Source organism: Martes martes, assembly GCF_963455335.1.
Source record: "Martes martes genome assembly, chromosome: 4".
Taxonomy (NCBI): Eukaryota; Metazoa; Chordata; class Mammalia; order Carnivora; family Mustelidae; genus Martes; species Martes martes.
Window position 1 is genome coordinate 158,880,478 of NC_137891.1, and position 20,309 is coordinate 158,900,786.

Consider the following 20,309-nt stretch of genomic DNA (forward strand, 5'->3'; position numbering starts at 1 on the left):
GGCTTTTGGGCACATGCTTTATTGCACTTTATTTTTCAGACACCCATTTCCCAGACAGACATATTTATTCATCGTCTTAATCCTCATAATCCTCAGGGCCTACCACATAGTAGGCATCAAGAAATATTTGATCTTTAAGGCATGGCCATTCATGCATCCATAATCCTTCTCATAGTATGAAGAAGGTTGATATTCAGGCCTCATATGTATACGCTGGGGAATATAATTCCCAATAAGCTCTTTTTCTAAAGGTGACGAACAGCTCACGTTCATTTTCAAAATCCAGGTGATAATCAGATAAGTGTGTCAGGTGGTTTGGTCATCATTGCTTTGCTTTTGTTTTCATTTTTATTGTGTATGAAATGACCTTTAATAGACAAATACCAAACTACATTCACCTGCATACCACTCACTGTTCTTTCCCTTCATATTTTGTCTTCATGAAAGCAAAGGACTTGTTTTTACCACTTAGAATACGAGCCCTGATCCACTGAACAATTTTTTTTCCCACTGAACAATTTTTGATCCTACAAAGGCTTTTAACTTCAGTTGTCATGTATAAAAGCTGTGTGTCGAGACTGAAGATCACTCACTATCTTCTCTTCTATGTCTACGCCTTTTTCTACTTCTTCCTCTGATAGCAATATCTTGGTTTCGGAGTCTTTCGTTAAAATAACCACAGAGGACTGTCGTGACTCAAGGCTATTGGCCACCACCACTTGATGTCGATAAACTTCCAAAGCATTCCGTGCACGATCAATTACGATGGAAGGGTCAGTCTCCAACTTAAAGGAAATTATAAATGCTTTGGGAGCCCAGTCTTTAACCAAAGGAGAAAGCATTTTTGGCACCATCTTCATTGTTATCTGTATTGGAAAAAGAAAAGCTTAATAAGCAAACAAAGGTCAATATCTACCAGGTCAGTCTCATGGGAAACTAAGGAAGCAGGGACTCAGATTTCTGGCGATGTCAAATTTAAGTGGGATTTTTCATTGTCAAACTTTTCAGAGCATTTTAAATGCTGATCTTAGAAGCCTTGGCTCTGTAAGCTAAGGATAATCCTCTGTAATAAGGATACCTAATTCCAAGGCTTCACACAAATTCTGAAACAAATCATGTCTTATGAATTAACCTTGCCCTACTACCCTCATCACCATTAACAGAGCTCTGAAAAACAGCATTATATTTTCTTAAATATTCCCCTTATTTTAAACCAAAGACTCAAACAAACAAATCAATTCACACAAATCCATAATGCAAAGGTAACTTTGGCAGAAGTTTAATGCTGGGTTTTTAAATCTCTTAGCCTAAAACATTCCTTGTACCAGTAGAATGGCTACTGGATTCCATTTAAAAACTGTCACTCATAACATATCTTAGCACTGAAGAAACAGAACTGATTTTATTTTCACTTGATCAAAATTCCTACTATACCATTCTTGATGCCATCTAAGAATGCTGAGTTGGTTTGTGTACTTTCAAGAAAGAACTAAAATATACAGGAGAGGGGCCCCTGGGTGGCTCAGTGGATTAACCCTGTCTTCAGCTCCAGTCATGATCTCAGGGTCCTGGGATCCGCCCCCCCCCCGCCCCCCCACCATTGGGATCTCAGTGGGGAGGCCCGCTTCCCCCTCTCTCTCTGCCTGCCTCTCTGCCTACTTGTGATATCTCTGTCAAATAAATAAATAAATAAATAAATCTTAAAAAAAAAAAATACAGGATAAAGTAAAGCTCCCCAAATTTTCAAAGTGTCAAATCACTCTGATAATATCAGGATTTCAGAAAGTTAGCAAGCAGTGAGAGGGATTATATTCCCATTCCCCACTTAATTTTTCTGCTTATCACTTTTCACTACCGAACACAGTATGCATTTGACATATTTACGGTCTCTGAAGAGTATATGCAACTAAGGGCACAGTATGTTTCTTAACACTGCTTTATCTCCAGGTCCTATTAAAGTATTTGGCATATAGTAGGCACTGAATAAGTATCTGTTGCAGAAATGAACAAATGAAGTATCCTACAAAGTCAGCAAGTGTCTCACAGGTAGTTTCTCCTATTTAAATTCTGCTTGAACATAAATGATTAAGAATTGTCTCAGGTTCCAGGATGCCAGATCCCCTCAAGATCTCAATCACACCACTAGCCACTCCATACCCTTTCCTTAAACTACAGCAATCGTCACCTAACCTGCACCCACTACTCTCTAATTCATCTTTCATACTGATGCCAGAATATTCTTTTCAAACAAAAAGTTTATCTCATTCTCCTACTTGTTTTCCTTAGCTCCACAGGATGAAGTCCAAGCTACTTAAGAAGGAACACAAAATCTTCTACGAAATAAGCTCTATTCGATCTGCCCGCCCACCTTGGGCCCCTCTCTCCCTGCTCTCTGGCCTTATTGAACAACTTCCGTTCACAGCACACTGTTCATTTCCAAACTCCAATTTGTACTCTTTCTGGAATGACCTTCCCTACTTTGTCTGCTATACTCTCAGTACATCGTTTTAAAACCCAGTTTATGTCATCTCCTCCAAGAAGCCTTCCTGGACTTCCCCAATATTCACTCACCCCATGCTCTGACTTCACTTTGTACGTACCTCTACTAGAGAATTTATCACTCTGTACTGTAATTATGTCTGTATCCAGCTCCCTCACTAGATTGTGAGGTTCTTGAGGGAGGGCGGTGTCTTATTCATGTCTGTATCCCTAGGGCCTATCACATATGGAATGCAGAAAGGCCATCTCCAGATCAAGAGGAAATTAACCCAAGACTGATTATAGGGGATCAGATCTCTGGAAGAGAAGCGCCCATCACCTGCAGTGGGCCCCTAGATGACTGGATCTTGTGTTCAGGCATTTCTGAGACAGGAACATAGAAATCTGACACGGCCGCAGCCAGGTAAAACATCGCAGAAGAGCCTGCAGAGAGAAGCACAGGGTGTAATAAATCGGAGTGGGATATGGGATCAGCTCCTTTCAACTCAGGCTCCCCGGCTGTTAGACTGCGGGTAATGAAAAGGTGAGGGCAAAAGTGTCTGGGGGGAAAGTGTCTGGGGAAAAAGGCTCTGCCTGCAGGAAACCCTGAACTCCTAAACGCACGCACCCAGCGGATTGAGCGCCTGGGCCGCAGCCTGCAGCAGATGCAAATAGTCCGCCAAAGTGGTGAACTCCACCGCCAGGAAGGTGCCGGCAGCCGCAGCCTCTTGGTAGCTGCGCAGAGCCGCAGCGAAGCCCGGAAGTGCATTCTCCTCGGCCTCCAGGCTCAGCAAGCCCGAAGGGGCTGCGCCGCAGGGCCGCAGCGCCGACAGCCAAGTCTGGGGCGGGAAGCGGTGGGCAAAGGGGAAGGCGGAACGAGCGCGGTAGAGAAACAGGACCCCGTAACCCGCGGCCAGGAAGGCCTCGGCCGAGATAGCTCCGCGCCGCCCGCTGCTGAAGTTGTCCAGGAAGCGCACTGGCCGGGCTTCCAGGGGAACTTTGGTGCCGCCGGACGTGATCAACACCACTCGCCGGCCCTGCGCGCCCAGCCTGGCGACGAAGTGACCCATAACCTCGGCATAGCGCGCAGCATTCGCAGGTTTGGGAAACTCGGCGACCAGGTCCACTTCCGCCATCAGTCCCCGGGCGCGCCCGCACTCGCGCACGCTCCGCAGCCCGCGGTGCCGCGGCCCTGCCCGAATCCCGGGCCCCGCGCAGCCGCACTATGTAGGGGGCGGAGCTTCCCCCTACGCGCCGCACGCCGGCGCCGGCTTTCTCTGCTGTGGGGTTGTGCGCAGTTTCTGCCCCACAGCCGCCCAGAGGTGACCTTGAGCTGACTGAAGAGCTGTCGGCTGGGCGGGCGTCTGGAAGGGCCACCTTCCCTCATGTTCGTTTCCTCCTCGGATAGAGAACTGGCCATTTTTGCCTCTCATCGGCCGCCGTATCGGCCTTTCAGGCCTTAGATTCCACTGGAGTCCGACTGCCCGGCCATTTAACCTCGGGATTTACGGGGAGGAATTTTATGTTTTGGTTTGTTTGTTGTTGTTTTTAACCCCACATATGCACTGTAGATGTCGTTGGAGCCACGCCCCTCCCCCCTGCGCTTGAAATCCTGGGAACGAGGCCGCCCGACGGCGGTCACGTGACGCCGGCGTCCAGCGTGCCCTCGCCGGGCAACCGTCCTGGAGACCGACACTGCGGGCTGCAAGATGGACATCATCTACCCGCTGGCGGTGCCCAAGGGGCGCCGGCTTTGCTGCGAGGTGTGCGAAGCCCCGGCCGAGCGGGTGTGCACGGCCTGCACGGTCACTTACTACTGGTAGGCCCTGAAATGTGGCACCTGGGTGCCTTGCTTAAGCCGTAGCACCGGCTCTGCCGGGCAACACTCAAGTTGGTGTCGGGACAGATTTCTCTGTCTGCCTCTTCTCCTACTGCCCCATTGGTTACCTGAGGTTTTGTTGACCACCTACTGTGCGCTATGCATTGTTCTAGCAGCCGAAGTTATTGGGAGAATACTTGGTGAACTGTACCCCTTAAAGATCTAACATACCAATGCGGAAGATAAGTAAACAAGCACAGAAAAAGGAAAGATCAGTTTAGAGAGTCATAAATGCTGTGAAGACAAAGGAAATGTTTTGGGAGTTTGGACGGATGGCCTTCCTAAGGGTAGATACTGATTTGAAGATAAAGTAAGGAACTGTCCGGGATGGAAGTGCTGGGGGGAAGAGTAAGGCTCTGGAGGGCAGACTGGTGTGCTTGAGGAACAGCCAGAAGTGCGCAGCCAAGGTGCTGAGAGCGTGGGGAGGTGTGTTTTCATTTATTCAACATAACATCCCCTGACTTTTGCTTCCAATTACACACTACGTGGGACCGGAAATAAACAGCTAAGTTGCTGATGTTCAGAAACCTAGTCCAGAGCAGACTACCTTGTTTTTGAAGTCATTATAGAGACCCTGCGTGACAGGTACTGTTACTCAGGTTGTGCTGTTTCCTGGGACCTCTGAGGATGGAAGCATGGTGACTGGGGCAGATATCTGGAAAGGTTCTCTGAATAAATAATGTTTGAGATGACTCTTGAAAGGTCAGTAGGAAATTGCTAGGTGAAGGAACAACGAAGACAGAAGGGCAGGGTACTCCTGGCCTCCAGGTCTGCTTCGGTAAACAGTGAAAGAACAGTTTGTTCAGAGCTGACGTAGAGAAAGTAGTAGTGGAAGAAGCAGTCACTGATTTTCAAACTGCAGACTAGACCCAGGAGCAGGTCAAGAATTAATGAACAAACATTTTGGGGGAAAAAAGTAGAATACAATAGAAAGTATCAAAGTAATCCTACTTGAATTGTTTCTTGAAACTTTCTAGTGTTTTATGTGGATATGGGTGTTTGTAATGATAAAATGTATTTCTTACTAAAAAGAAAATTTAAAAACCATTGTGATAGGTCGGAGGAGGAGTTTAAACCAAGAAGACAGAGGTTAGGGCCACATGGTGACACGAGATCAAGAAGTTTGGAATTTATCCTCTGGGAGGTCATGGATGTTTTTGACGGGCTCTCACTTGTGTTAAGGAAAGATGACAGGTAGCAGTGTGGAAGATAAATTCAGGTAGACCCAGAAGGCTGCAAAAATGATAAAGAATTTGGTCCAGTAGTCCCAGTGGAGAGTGAATATACCTCCTCAGATTGAATTAAGTGTCCTCCTCAGTGCTCTCGCGGCACTCTATATATTCCCTATCCTAAAACTTGTGACACAGATTGAAATCAGTCATTTAATAGTCTGTATTCCTCACTAGGTATGTATATCCCATGAACGGAGGGATGGCATCTGTGTTTTCTTTGCTGTTTCTTCATTGCATTTAGAATACAATTCAGAGTTTGTAGGAGAAACTACAAAGCGCTGGTCAGCTCTCTACCTTCATTTCCCACCACGCTCACCCCCTCTCTTCCTTGATGCAATTACAGAGGTTTTCTTTCAGTTCTGATTTCCTAAGTCCTTTCCTCCCTCCGTTTCTTTGCCTAGGCTGTCCCCACTGCTGGGAACATCCATTTCAACCCCAGATATTCCTAGATCCCTCTCATCCTTCAGTTCTCAGAAATGTTATTTCTAAAAAAAAAAAAAAAAAAAGTTACTTCTTCAGAGAGGTCTTTCCGAAAATACACTTCTCTTATTTTTCTGTCTCACCTTTTCTTCGTTTTTCCTGTACTTCTGTATTTTGTGTTTGCTTGTGTAATATCTGTCTTTTACTGAACCTACTGGTCGCACATACCAGACACTCAGTGATCATTTGTTGAATAAGCAAACTTCTGAATGGATAGTAAACCTATTAACACAGAGGGATGTGGTGGTGGGTGATGGATTGGGTTGGGGACACAGAGTTTGAGGGCCTTCAGATCACTTGGGAGAGATGGCTAGTGAACAACTTCAGGTACAGCCCTGGCACTCAACGGAGAGATTGGAGTCCTTTGGCTGGTATGACCTTCTACCTCTTTCCCTCTTACCTTCTTCTCTACACCCAGAAATAATTCCTTCTTCCTCTCACTCTGTACTCTCGGTTGACTCTTATTTCCCTTTTTCATCTCAGTTGTTGGCAAGTGTGTTAGGTCAATTTTATTATGTTCCGTTAATGCAGGGTATTATATTGAATGCATATTGAAGGACTGTCGTTCATATGCTATCTTATGATCTGTGCCATACCCATCTGTATATACCCTACAGTCTCTTGCAAAGTGTCTTTAAATAGTTGAAACTAAATATGTGATGAATGCATAAATCATTATTTATTATGCCCTTATCCACCATTATTTCCTTTCTTCTCTTTCACTGCCTTTAATTCTCTTTAAGGCCTTCTCCTCTCCCTCCACCCCACCCTGCCTCTTTTCTCCAGATTTCTCTATCCTTGTGTCCTGGCAATTTCAAGATTTTTCCATAAAATAAAGCTGAGGTAATTGTTCTGTATCTCAGAAATGGGAGCTTTAATACTCCTCCCCCACAAGGTTTTTGTGGTTGAATGTAAAGCGTGTAGCATCATGCCTGAGACCAAGTTGGCACTCAATAAATATTCTTCTTGTTCCAATTTAAGGAGCAGGAAAGACAGTCAGTTGGAATATGTGAAATTTTTTTTCCTTTTTCTGCAAAAGAGTTTCTTTCCCGATTGTAAATGTAACTCATGCTCACTGTAGAAAACTTGAAAATACAAAAAATAAGAGAAGTAATCCATAATATCACAACCCAGAGATTAATAACCTGACATTTTGATCAATTTCCTTTCCTTCTTCTCCTGTACATACATCTGTTTTATACACTCTGTGTAATCTTGCACATACTGTTCTGTATTGGATTGTGAGAATGTTCCCAGGGAATTGAACATTTTTAAGAAAGGACGGTTTTATTAAAGTACACACTGAACCATTACAGATGGTAAAAGCCTTCAGTACTATAGGTGAGCAAATCATAGCATATAGATAAGAGTAATTTGAAATAAGTTTTCCTTTTATTGAACATCTGGGGCACAAATTAAAATGCTTTCACTGGCCAGGAAGAGAAAACAGCAGTGAAGTTGTACTCAGTAGTAGGAGACAGTAGGATCTGTGGTAAACTGCAGAATGACTGTCCTGCCTAATGACATCTAAATTCAGTTTTAAAAACAGGATAATAGCCAGGGCGCCTGGGTGGCTCAGTGGGTTAAGCCGCTGCCTTCGGCTCAGGTCATGATCCCATAGTCCTGGGATCGAGTCCCGCATCGGGCTCTCTGCTCATCGGGGAGCCTGCTTCCTCCTCTCTCTCTGCCTGCCTCTCTGCCTACTTGTGATCTCTGTCTGTCAAATAAATAAATAAAAATCTTAAAAAAACACACACACACACACAAAAACAGGATAATAGCCAAACAAAGCACATTTGTCTCACAAGCTACTTGATTGTGAGCCTTGACTGAAAGCATTATTTTCAGCTCTTTTATGCATAACCCTGTGTTGAGTGTTAGGGGTGAGGCAGATGACTAAGGAAATAACGAATAGGGAAACAAATAAGACGATTAAGGAAAGAGCTCATGAATATATAGATAGTATTCATTTTATTTGGAAAAACAAGATATGTCAAATGCTCTCAGTGGAACAAAAGTCTGGGTAGTTAAGTAATATTTCCATTGCTCACACAATTACTCAAGAAGACCCTATTTAATAAATACCCTATGGAACTCAACTATTTCTTTTTTTTTTTAATATTTTATTTATTTATTTGACAGAGATCACAAGTAGGCAGAGAGGTAGGCAGAGAGAGAGGAGGAAGCAGGCTCCCTGCTCAGCAGAGAGCCCGATGTGGGGCTCGATCTCAGGACCCTGGGATCATGACCTGAGCCGAAGGCAGAGGCTTTAACCCACTGAGCCACCCAGGTGCCCCGGAACTCAACTATTTCTATATCCTGGCTGTTAAGTGCTTTTATGGATTTGTTTACAGTAATTCTCTATTAAAAATTTTTTAATGCTTTTATCATTTCTCTGATAGCAGCTGCAGTTTATGAAAAAAACAACTTAGTAGCGACTGGGTGGCTCAGTCAGTTAAGTGTCTGCCTTCAGCTCAGGTTGTGATCTCAGGGTCCTGGGATCGAGCCCCATGTCAGGCTCCCTGCTCAGCAGAGAGTCTGCTTCTCCCTCTCTCTCTGACCCTCCTCCCTGCTTGTTCATTTAAAATAAATAAATATATATATTTACTTATAAAATAGATATATTTATTTATAAAAATATACATTATACTAGTATATTTATTTATAAAAATATATTTATATATGTATATACATATATATTTATTATATTTATATTTATATACACACACACACACATATACATACACACACTTTATTCCATTTCTGTTGTCCTAGAAGAAGGAAGGAGAGAGAGTGCTTGAACAAAACTGTATGTTATCTGTGACTGCTTTTCTGCCACAACCAAAGAGTTCAATTTTTCAACAGAGACCATGTAGCTCTCAAAGTCTAAAATATTTACTATTAGGCCCTTAACAGAAAAACTTTGCTGACCCTATGCTCGGTTATTGTTACCAGTTTTAGAATATGTATAATTGGAATCAAACAGTTAACAAACACATTTGAGTAAAAATATACAGTAGGCAAAAGAAATGCAAAAATTCATTATTTATGTATCCAGCAACAGAGTCTCAAAATGCATGAAGTAATAACTGTCGGATTGAAGGGAGAAATAAATAATAGTTGAACACTTCAACTTTTTCCAGTTTTCTGCTGTCAATAATGAATGGATTAGAAAGGCAGTACAGGGCTTCAACAACACTATAAACCAACTAAACCTAACAGACATCTATAAAACACCACCCCCAACAGCAGAATATACATTCTTCTCGAGCACATATGGAACATTATCCAGGATAGACCATGTGTTAGACCATAAAGCAAGTCTCAGTAAATTTATAAGAATTGAAATCATACAAAGTATGTTCTGGAACCACAGTGGTATGACATTAATTGATAACAAGGAAATTTGAGGAATTTATGAATATATGGAAATAACAGTCTTAAACAACCAGTAGGCAAAAAAGGAAATCACAAGGGGAATTGGAAAATGCTTTGAGATGAAATGAGAACAAAAACAAATATTAAAACTTACAGGATGCAGTGAAAGCAGCACTCAGAAGGAAATTTCTAGCTGTAAACACATACATTATAAAAGAAGGAAGATCTCAATTCAGTAACCTAGCCTTCCACTCTAAGAAACTAGTGAAAGAAAAGCAAACTCAACCCAAAGCTAGTGGAAGGAGGAAAATATAAAAGATTAGAGCAGAGATAAGTGCAATAGAGAATAGAAAAGAAATAGAGAATCAACAAAACCGAAGCTTAACAAAATTGACAAACCTTTAGCTAGATTGACCAAGAAAAGAACACCCAAATTACTATTACTCAGAAATGAAAGTGGGGACATTGCTAGCAACTTTGCAGAAATAAGAGATTATAAGAGAATACTGTGTACAATTGTATGCCAACAAATTAGAAAACCTAGATAAAATATATTCCTAATATGACACAAACTACAAAACTGACTCAGGAGAAAAAGAGTGTCTGAGTAGATCTCAGATACTAAAGAGTAGCTAGCAATCAAGAACTTCCCACAGATGGGGCGCCTGGGTGGCTCAGTGGGTTAAAGCCTCTGCCTTCAGCTCAGGTCATGATCCCAGGGTCCTGGGATCGAGCCCCACATCCGACTCTCTGCTCAGCAGGGAGCCTGCTTCCCCCTCTCTCTATCTGCCTGCCTCTCTGCCTACTTGTGATCTCTGTCTATCAAATAAATAAATAAAATTTAAAAAAAAAAAAAAAAAAAAAAAAAAAAAGAACTTCCCACAGAGAAAAGCCCAGGACCAAATGACTTCAGTGGTGAATTCTATCAAATACTTTAAAAAGATTTATTACCGGGGCACCTGGGTGACTCAGTGGGTTAAAGCCTCTGCCTTCAGCTCAGGTCATGATCCCAGGGTCCTGGGATTGAGCCCTGCATCAGGCTCTCTGCTCAGCGGAAGCCTACTTCCCTCTCTCTCTGCCTGCCTTTCTGCCTACTTGTGATCTCTCTCTGTCAAATAAATAAATAAAATCTTTTAAAAAAAAAGATTTATACCAATTCTTCAAAAAGTCTTCCAAAAAAATAGAAGAGGAAGAAAAAGTCCCCAACTCATTTTATAAGGCCAGTGTTATTCTAATACCAGACCAGACAAAAACATCACAAGAAAAGAAAATGACAGATCAATATCTTTCATGAATATGGATGTAAAAAGTCCTCAACAAGATACTAGCAAGCCAAATCCAGCAGCATATAAAAAGGATTATACTTCATGACCAAGTGGCATTTCTCCCAGGAATTCAAGGTTGGCTCAACATATTAATACCAATTTAAGACCTCATCTTAACAGAAGATAAAAACTGCATAATAATCTCAATAGATATAGAAAAAGCGTTTGATGAACTCCAGTACCCTTTGTGATAAAAACAAATTAAGGATAGAAAGGAACTCTCATAACTTGGTAAAAGGTATCTATGAATAACCTATAGAGAAATACAAAGCTAACATTATAATTAGTGATCAAAGTTTACCCCCCAAAATCAGGAATGAGACAAGAATGTTGTTTTCATCACGTCTATTCAACATTGTTCTAAAAATGCTAGTTGGGGCAATTAGGCAAGACCGTGAAATAAAAGACATCCAGCTTGGAAAAGAAGGAGTAAAAGTACTTCTATTTTGCTGATGACATGCTCTTCTATAGAGAAATCCTTAAAGAACCTATGAAAAAAGCACAACAAACTACTAGAGCTAATAAATGAATTCAGTAAGGTTACAGAATTCAAGATCAATGTGCAAAAATCAGTTGTATTTATACATGCTAGCAGTGAACAATCTGAAAATGAAATTAGGAAAGCCATTACATTTACAATTGCATCAAAAAAGAAATAAATTTAACCAAAGAAGGGCAAGACATATACACTGAAAACTAAAAAAAAAAATTTGAAAGAGATTAAAGACCTACATAAATGGAAAGATATTCCATATTCATAGTTTAGAAGACTTAATATTAAGATAATAACACTTCAAATTGATCTATTGATTCAATGCAATCCCTATCAAAATTCTGTCATTTTTGTACAGATGGACACACTGATCCTAAAATGTAAATGAAAAGACAAAATACACAGAAGAGCTAAAAAGTCTTTTAAAAGAACAAAGCTAGAGTACTGATACTTTTAAATTTCAAGTGTTACTGCAAAGCTGCACTAATGAAGACTGTGGTAGTGGCATAAGGGTAGACATATAGATGAATGGGCTAGAATTGAGAGTCCAGAAATATGCATGTATATTTATGGTCAATAGATGTTCAACAAGGGTACCAAGACCATTCAGCTGGTAAAAGAATGGTCCCTTCTGGATGATGGTGGGTTAACTGCATAGCCACATGCAAAAGAATGAATTTGGACTCCTACCTTTCACCATAGAAAGAGCTAAATGCAAGAACTAAAAGCAAAACTTTCAGAAGGAAACATAGTTGGAAATCGGTGTGATTTGGGATTAGGCAACAGTTTAGCTATGAAACCAAAATCACAAGGATCCAAAGAAAATGGATTAGTTGGACTCCACCAAAATTTAAAACTTCTGTGCATCAGAGAACACTATCAAGAAAGTGAAGAGACAACCCACAGAATGGGAGAAAATACAAATCATATATCGGATAAGGATTTTATATCTAGAGTATGAAAGGACTCTTAAAACACAACAATAAGAAAATAAAAGACCCAGTTTAAAAATGGACAGAAGATTTGAAGAAACGGTTCTCAAAGAAGATATACAAATGGCCAATAAGCACATGAAATGGTGCTGAACGTTATTAGTTGTTAAGGAAATACAAAATAAAACCACAATGAGATACCACTTCACACGCGCTAAAATGGCTGTAGTGAAAAAAGAATAACAAGTGCTGGCAAAGATACAGAAAAAGTGAACCCCTCTTGTATTGCTGCTGTGCTGTAGAATGGTACAGCCTCTGTAGAAAACAGTTTGGCAGTCCTCAAAAAGTTAAACATAGAGTTACTGTATGACCCAACAATTCCCTTCTTAGGTATATACTCAAGAGAATTGAAAACGTGTTCACACAAAAATTTATACACAAATGTTCATAACGGCATTATTCAGAATAGCCAAAAATAGAAACAACTCAAATACCCCCCAACTGATGAGTGGGTAAACGTACAGCCGTGCAGTGGAATATTTACTCAGCCGTACAAAGGAATGTAATACTGATAAATGCGATGAAATGGGAGGAACTTTGAAAACATTGTGCTAAGCGTAAGAAACCAGACACAGAAGGTCACATGTTGTCTGTTTCCATTAATAGTAATGTCCCAAACAGGCAAATACATACAGGAAGTACATCTGTGGCTTCTGGGAACCAGTGGTGGAGAAAAGAAAGAGAACCAGCTAGAGCAAATGGAGTTTCTTTTTCGAGTGATGACATTGTTCTGGAGTTAGATAGGTCGATGGTTTTACAACCTTGTGAATGTATTCAAAACCACTGAATTTAAATTATACTTTGAAATGGTGAATTTTCTATGGTATGTGAGTTAGGTATTGATTTAAAAGTGTAAAAAAATAATTGGAGAAAGGGTCAGGATCGGGTAATAGATTTGGGAATCAGTCATAGTGGCAGGTATTTAAGGAGTGGGAGTGGATTCTCTGTAGGACTGAGGTCCTGTCCAATAACGTGTTTAAAAATACTAAATCTGTATGTAAAACTCAGAAAAGCTCTCTACCAAGCTGTCACCGTGCTTCCCTCTGGAGAGCTGAAAATTAGCTGGCTCTGGAGTACAGGCTTAGAGTAACTACTTGAGCTCTCCACTCCTCTGCTCCCTTATCTTTGAAAGAATAGCTTTTGTTTTGTTCTCAAAAAGTTGAGTAGTTACTAGCAAAAGCACCTGCTGCCCCACTGGGATTGGGCATCATTCCTATTGTGTTCCTGTGAGTGTGCCCCCTGGAGCAGAGAAGACAGTGTCAGTGGTGCTCTCTGGAGCCACGCCACACAGCAGCACCCGTTCCAGGAGAACATCTCTAGAGCCTCAGCAAATGGAAATTCCCTTCCCTTCCCCAAGAAAAAGACCCTCACCTTCCATCAGCTGTGATGGCCAGAGATTCTGAAAATGGCCTTAGAACAAGGTTATTAACGAAGCAGAAGAGGAGATCACCCACAGCATCACCATGTGCCTTCGTGACTTCAGTGTGACCTGTGCCTGAAGAGACAGCAGCTTCCCACCCCCACTAGTCATTACACCACCACAGAACCACGTGTAAAAGGAGAGATTTGAGTCAGAAAGGGCTTTGGGTTCCCTGCCTGATGGGTGTTGGCCTGCCTTTTCTAGTTTTTAGGGCAAGGCCAGTAGGGGGGCCGCTAGAATCTCAGGCCAGGCCAAAGGGAAAGATAATGAAGTCCGTGTTTTCGTTGTCAGTGGTGTGGTTCATCAAAGAGCAGACTGGAACAGCATCCATGAGAAGATATGCCAGCTGCTGATTCCGCTGCGCACTTCCATGCCCTTCTACAACTCAGAGGAGGAGCGGCGGCACGGCCTCCAGCAGCTACAGCAGCGACAGGTGGGTCCTGTAGGGCTGGGACAGGCTGAGCTCAGGGTCTGCCCCAGACAATGGGTGTCCCGCGTCAGGATCACCAAACCAGAACCTCTTTGAGGACAGAGACTTTGTTTTATGCCTTTATGTACTCAGTCAGTTGTTCTCCACGTAGTTACTGAATACCTACTGTATTAGGTTCCGAGGGCTGCTGTAACAAACGGCATTACTCCACACAATGGCTTAAAGGACAGGAATGTCGAAGTCCAAGATCAAGGGTAGGTGTCAGCAGGTTTGGTTTCCTGAGGGAAGGTGCATCCCTGCTGTTGTCCGAATTTCTTCCAAATTGGATCAGGGGCCAACCTAATGGCCTCATGTGCACTTAATCACCTCTGTAAGGCTCCATCTCCAAATACAGTCACATTCTCAGGTAATAAGGGTTGAAGTATGAAGGCTTCAACATATGAGTTTGGGCCATAATGTCCATATATGCCAAGTATGTTGATAAGAGCGTAGGTACCTAGTAGGAGGTCAAAAAAATGGTGTATGAATACACTGGTGAATTCATAAAAGAAATTTAGAAACTTCTATTATGGGTGCCTGGGTGGCTTAGTGGGTTAAAGCCTCACTGCTTTCAGCTCAGGTCATGATCTCAGGGTCCTAGGATTAAGCCCCACATCTGGCTCTCTGCTCAGCAGGGAGCCTGCTTCCCTCCCCCCTGCTGCCCCCGCCTGCCTCTTTGCCTACTTGTGATCTCTCTCTGTCAAATAAATAAATAAAATCTTTAAAAATAAATAAATAAAAATATTTTTGTTTTTTTGAGAAGGGCTTTGAGAAGGGCTTTGAAACAACACAGAGTCGACATTCTTTCTGATACTTGGAAAGCAAGATAACTCCAGAAAGAAAGAGAAGATGTTTCTCTCAAAATTATAACTCAAATAGAAAGTCAGAAAGTTTTAGAATGTCCGGAGACGTGATAGTTTTGCTAAACTACAATTTTATTACAAACACGAGAATAGTATTTATTTAATAACTTTATACTGAACTCTCATTTATGCTGATCAATGAGCCAAGGTGAAAAGACACTTATTCCTGGACCTCGAGGAACTCACAACCCAGGTTTCCCTTTTTATATCGCCTATTTTGGGTCTCATGTCCACCTTAGTACAAACAGGTTAACTAGGTGGCCCTTAAACAGCTCATGTTGGTGTACCTGTGCCCACCAGTGCCTTTTCACTTTACACGGTCTCAGATGGTCTAGTTTTTTCTTCCACAGAAGCATTTGATTGAATTCTGCTACACCGTAGCCCAGAAATACCTCTTTGAAGGAAAACATGCAGCTGCTGTTCCCGCAGCTTTGCACTCACTTCGCTTCCGCATGAATGTGCACGGCCTGAGTTCCGTAGAGCTTGTCCCTGCTTACCTGCTGTTGGCCGAGGCAAGCCTTGGTAAGTGAATTGACCTGGGACCCGCCCCCCGACCTCGGCCCCTTAAGGAGTGCTCTATTGGGATCAATCAGTGGCCAAAGGGTACAGACTTGGTAGTGGCTCCAAGATAGCCTTTTATAAAAGAGCAGTGTTGCCGTAAAGTTTGGCACAAGGCGTGGAAGCAGATGTCAACTTTTGGCCACTACTGACCGAACTCCACTCTAGCCGGCCAAAGGAAAAGGAGGACATTTATTAGGACACTGGAGTGTCCCAGGGAGATCGAGGCTTCAGGAGGTCCTAGAACCAGAATGTTGTAACAGTCTCTCTCTCTCTCTCTCTCTCTCTCTCTCTCTCGGTCCTTGCGTCTTGTCCCGGCTTCTATCTCTGCATCTGCTTTATTTATTCTCTCTGCAGACCAGGTTTTTCTGCCCTATGCCCACCATGGGACAGCTACCCTAAAATTTCAGCTGAATTTCCATGGAATTTCCATGTTCTCCAGGTTCAAGGAAGGTAGAAGAAACAATTAGCATCTGATTTCCAGTGTTAAATTCCTAGAAGAGAGAGTTGTGTTGACTGTTTACCTTTACCTTTGTGTCAGGCTCACGTGGTTCAAACGGGATTATAGAAACCTGCTCCTGTGGATGGGAGAGGGAAAAAGAACTGTATTTCTCATGCTGTGGATGAGAGTGGGAACGCAGACTCGGTGGAGCTCCATCCCACATGGCGGTTGCTACAAGACGAGAATTAACATCTTGGAGGGGAATTAACATTTTTGAGACCTGCAGCGTCTTAGTTACTTTCCAACCACTCTTTCCATCTTCATAGCCACTCTATTTTTTAAAAAGCAAACTTTTAAAAAGCAAAACTGTTGGGACGCCTGGGTGGCTCAGTTGGTTAAGCGGCTGCCTTCGGCTCAGGTCATGATCCCAGGGTGTTGGGATCGAGTCCCACATCGGACTCCTTGCTCAGCGGGGAGCCTGCTTCTCCCTCTGCCTCTGCCTGCCTCTCTGCCTGCTTGTGCTCTCTCTCTCTCTGACAAATAAATAAATAAAATCTTTTAAAAAAATAAGATAAAATAAATTTTTTAAAAAAGCAAAACTGTTGGAAATGCAGTACAAAGAACCTCTTTACCCCTGAGCTACGTGAGAGTAAGTTGCTTGCCTGATGCATTTCCTAGACATTCTCCATGTATCCACTGTACAACCATCGTCTACTATCATCTTCCATCATCTACTAAGCTAACCCCATTCACGTGTCGCCAGTCGTCCCAATCACACCTTGAGAACAGAAGGATACAGTTCAAAATCACGCTTTTCATTTTGCTGCCGTGTGTTTTTAGTCTCCTTCATTCTGGAATAGTTTCTCAATCGCTCCTTAACCTGTATGACTCTGACACTTAATAAGATTAAAGGCCAAGTGTTCTATAAAACGTCCCTCAGTCTGGGTTTCTCTGAGTCTCCTCACGGCTGGACTCAAGCGATGTCCCTTTGGCAAGAGTGTCAGAAGACAGGCTCTGTCTGTGTTGTTCGCACCCCATCCTGCAAGTTGGCACGTGTTTTTAGTTTGTCCCATTCCTGATGGCACCCAGTTAAGTTAGTTTATTAAGGTGATATCTGCCAGGCTTCTTCTTTGTATACCCTTCCTCCTTTTTCAATTAATAAGTATTTTGTGGGCAGGGTATTCTGAAACTCTCTAAGTATCCCATTCCATCAGACTTTCAATATATTCATTTATGTATTTATATCAGTATGAACTCTTGGTTCTCTAGTCTAGTCAATGGATCAATAATCTGTTACTATCTTTAATTTAATGCTTAGCCTATTCCTGCATTTGGCAAGTGGCAGCCCATTCAGACTGGCTTCTGTGTTTCCTTGACACATCCCCATTGTTCTTCGATCACCTGCCTGCTTTCTGGAACATACCTCCAAGGAGCCTTGCTTTTTTTTTTTTAGTGAAAAATGGAATTCAGAAAGCAAGAGTTGTGCACTAGACGTATGTGTTGCTACTGGGGTCGGGTTGCTCCTGTACCTTCTTGGGGGATAGAGGGAATTTGTATAAATATAATAATGTATACACACATTACATCTAAATTCGTCTTCTCTCACTCTCTCTCTATACAGATAGAGATATGACATACCAGCACTTCTAAATTCAGTCCAACACCACCACAGGGTTCGATCTGATTTCCTCCCATTCTATGGCTGTAGTTCTCTGACAGTGAAAATGCTGGCTTCCTTTTTCATTAATATATTTATATGTTTCATCAGTTCCCCTGTATGAACCAATCTCCCATCTCCGAGCCTACTTTTTCCCTTTGCAAATGCCCTTCTCTCTTTCCATGGGCTCTGACTCCTCATTCAGGGCTGCCTCTTCTGCATGGAACTCCTCCTCACTGGTTTGGGCTCTGACTCCCCCATACCAGGCCACATAACCGCAAGAATGCCCGCCTCACCCCACTCCAGTCTGGCTCCCTGTTTCAGACTGTTCCTCCACCAAAACTACTAGCACCGGACAAGGAAATACAGCCCAGGTTCTGTGTATTTCTGACACTGACTAGCTGTGGGATTTTGGAAAAGTTCACCCTGGCCTGAGTCTTATCATTCTCATCTGGATTATTGCCTGTTAACTGGGCTCTTCACATCTCTGGCCTCCTTCCAGTCTGGTCTCTACACAAAATGTGGGTCAAATCCCTCCACCAAAGAAAAACCAGATTCCCTAAGCAGCCAATGGGGTGCAGCTTGGTCCAGCCTTCATGAGTCCTGTCACCTCATCTTACATCTTTTCTCCCTTCTGGTTACACTGGCCTTCTCTTTTCTGGTTCTGGAAGGTTCTTCTTGAGCCACGCTCCCCACCTCTCCCCCACGCCCCTCCACTTAAATAACTCCTATTCATCCTTCAGGTCTTAGCTCAAGAGTTACCACCCCCTTGTCTGGAAGCCTCTCCAAGTCCCCAGACTGGACCAGGTTTCTTTCTATGTACCCCCTAAAAAACCTCTTCCTCTCTTGTGGGCACTTATTTCAATAATAATTCTATATCCAGGGGCACCTTGGTGGCTCAGTCAGTTAGGCATCTAACTCTTAGTTTTGGTTCAGGTCATGATCTAGGGGTCATGAGACTGAGCCCTACATCGGGCTCTGCGCTCAGCAGAAATTCAGCTTGAAATTCTTCCCCACTCTGTCGCCCTCTGCCCCTCCCTTATCTTGCACATGAGCTCTCTCTAAAATTAAATAAAATCCTTTTAAAAACCCAAAATACTACTACTAATTATTCTATATCCACTGATGAGATTACTTAATTAAAGTCTCTCTTTCCCACTAGACTATAAGCTCAGGGAGAACTGGAACTGTCCCTATTCTTACTCATCAGAGTGTCTTCACACCCAGAATAGCTCTTAGCACAGAGGAGGTGCTCAAAAACTCTTCTCATAAAACCTGACATCTGGTGGGCACTGTGAAAGCATTTGGTGAATCTGAGTCCCCTTCACAGAATTGTTTTGAGGATTAAATGAGTTTGTGTGTAATGAACATGAGAGTGCTTTGCAAGCTGGGAAGTCCCGTCTAAATGAAGTTCTCATTATACCTCCCCCAGTCATTGAGAACCTTGCCAACCTTTTTGAAAGTCTAAATAAATCACATTCGTTGTGCACATGGCTCTTCCTCATCTAAGAGATTCCTGCAGACTGGAGTGGAAAAAAATAAGAGGTATTTAGCCTTTTCTTTTCTTTTCTTTCTTCTCTCTCTCTCTTTTTTTTTTTTTTGGTAAAACTTTGAAATTTTAATCAACTAGAGATGATATTTTCAGTGACACTTCAAAGAACCGCCTTACTTGGGGCAACCGGGTGGCTCAGTCATTCAGCATCTGCCTTTGGCTCAGGTCATGATTTCAGGGTCCTGGAATCGAGCCCTACGTGGGGCTCCCTGCTCAGCGGGAACCCTGCTTCTCCCTCTCCCACTCGCCCTGCTTGTGTTCCCTCTCTCGCTGTCTCTTTCCGTGTCAATTAAGTAAATAAATAAAATCTTTAAACAAACAAACAAACAAAAAAGAGCCTCCTTACTCATCTTCCCTCACTCCGGTCAGGACTTCGGAACCAGGGCATCTGGGTTCAAATTCCAACCCCTTTTTTTTTTTTATTTATTTACTTACTTTAGAGAGAGAGCATGAGTGCACGCACGCATGCACACCCACAAGTTGGGGGAGAGGCAGAGAGAATCTTAGAGTAGACTTCCTGCTGAGCGCAGAGCCCATCAGAAGGCTCTATCTCACAACCCTGAGATCATGACCTGAGCTGAAATCAAAGGTCACATGCTTCATCAACTGGCCACCCAGGGACCCCTCCAGCCCTTTCTTTACTGGTTGGGTGACACTAGCTGTCAAACTCTTCTTACTAAGGGCTCTTACATGTGCTCTTCCTTCTGCCTGGGATGCTTTTTCCTCCGTTACGTATAAATGGCTTCTTTCCAACCATCAGGTGTCTACTTAAATAACACCTTCTCCACATTATATGTTTATTAAAACATTTTTAAAATATAAATTAAATAAATAAATAACACCTTCTCAAAGAGGTGTTCTCTAATCATCCAATCAAAATGGGTTTCTTCCTGCTTTTTTGGATGACTGTATTCTGTTCATTTCCTTCCTAGCACTTTATTTTTCTTTGTTTATTTTTTTAAGCTTTTATTTACTTATTTGACAGAGAGAGAGCACAAGCAGGGGGAGCAGCAGTCAGAGGGAGAGGGAGAAGCAGGCTCCCCACTGAGCAAGAAGCCCGATGTGGGACTCAATGCCAGGACCCTGGGATC

At 42.6% G+C, this 20,309-nt stretch overlaps 2 protein-coding genes across 6 annotated transcripts in view; one reads left to right on the plus strand and one right to left on the minus strand.

Annotated features, from left to right (window-relative positions):
- On the minus strand, positions 1 to 4,549 carry PPCS (phosphopantothenoylcysteine synthetase). 4 transcript variants are annotated; one of them, XR_013966772.1, is made up of 3 exons: positions 3,107 to 4,549; positions 2,601 to 2,922; positions 1 to 866 (listed from the first exon to the last, which is right to left on the minus strand). XR_013966772.1 is itself a non-coding variant. In XM_080802681.1 (3 exons), exons 1-3 carry the CDS (start codon positions 3,612 to 3,614, stop codon positions 546 to 548), a joined length of 933 nt encoding a protein of 310 aa, XP_080658807.1. In that variant the 5' UTR covers positions 3,615 to 4,549; the 3' UTR covers positions 1 to 545. The 4 variants fall into 4 exon arrangements, 3 of the variants coding, with proteins under 3 accessions (XP_080658807.1, XP_080658809.1, XP_080658808.1); XM_080802681.1 differs by having other exon boundaries at positions 2,819 to 2,922; XM_080802683.1 differs by having other exon boundaries at positions 2,819 to 2,922; positions 3,552 to 3,694.
- The window catches only part of ZMYND12 (zinc finger MYND-type containing 12), a gene marked incomplete at its 5' end in the record, with an annotated part of 27,533 nt that continues 11,411 nt past the window's right edge, over positions 4,188 to 20,309 (plus strand). The window contains 3 exons of one of the 2 annotated variants that reach the window (XM_080802684.1): positions 4,188 to 4,297; positions 13,969 to 14,110; positions 15,360 to 15,531. In XM_080802684.1, coding sequence (XP_080658810.1) covers positions 4,188 to 4,297; positions 13,969 to 14,110; positions 15,360 to 15,531 — 424 coding nt within the window. Of the gene's footprint in view, positions 4,298 to 13,968; positions 14,111 to 15,359; positions 15,532 to 20,309 lie in introns of those variants that run through there. The other variant, XM_080802685.1, reaches the window with a different exon arrangement.

Bases quoted from the DNA above. Each gene is read 5' to 3' on its own strand.
- PPCS (XM_080802681.1), bottom strand. From the start codon at position 3,614: ATGGCGGAAGTGGACCTGGTCGCCGAGTTTCCCAAACCTGCGAATGCT. The intron at 2,923-3,106 runs GTGCGTGCGTTT...TTCTCTCTGCAG, and splicing joins CCAGGCGCTCAATCCGCTGG to GCTCTTCTGCGATGTTTTAC. The intron at 867-2,818 runs GTGATGGGCGCT...TTTCCAATACAG, and splicing joins CATCTAGGGGCCCACTGCAG to ATAACAATGAAGATGGTGCC.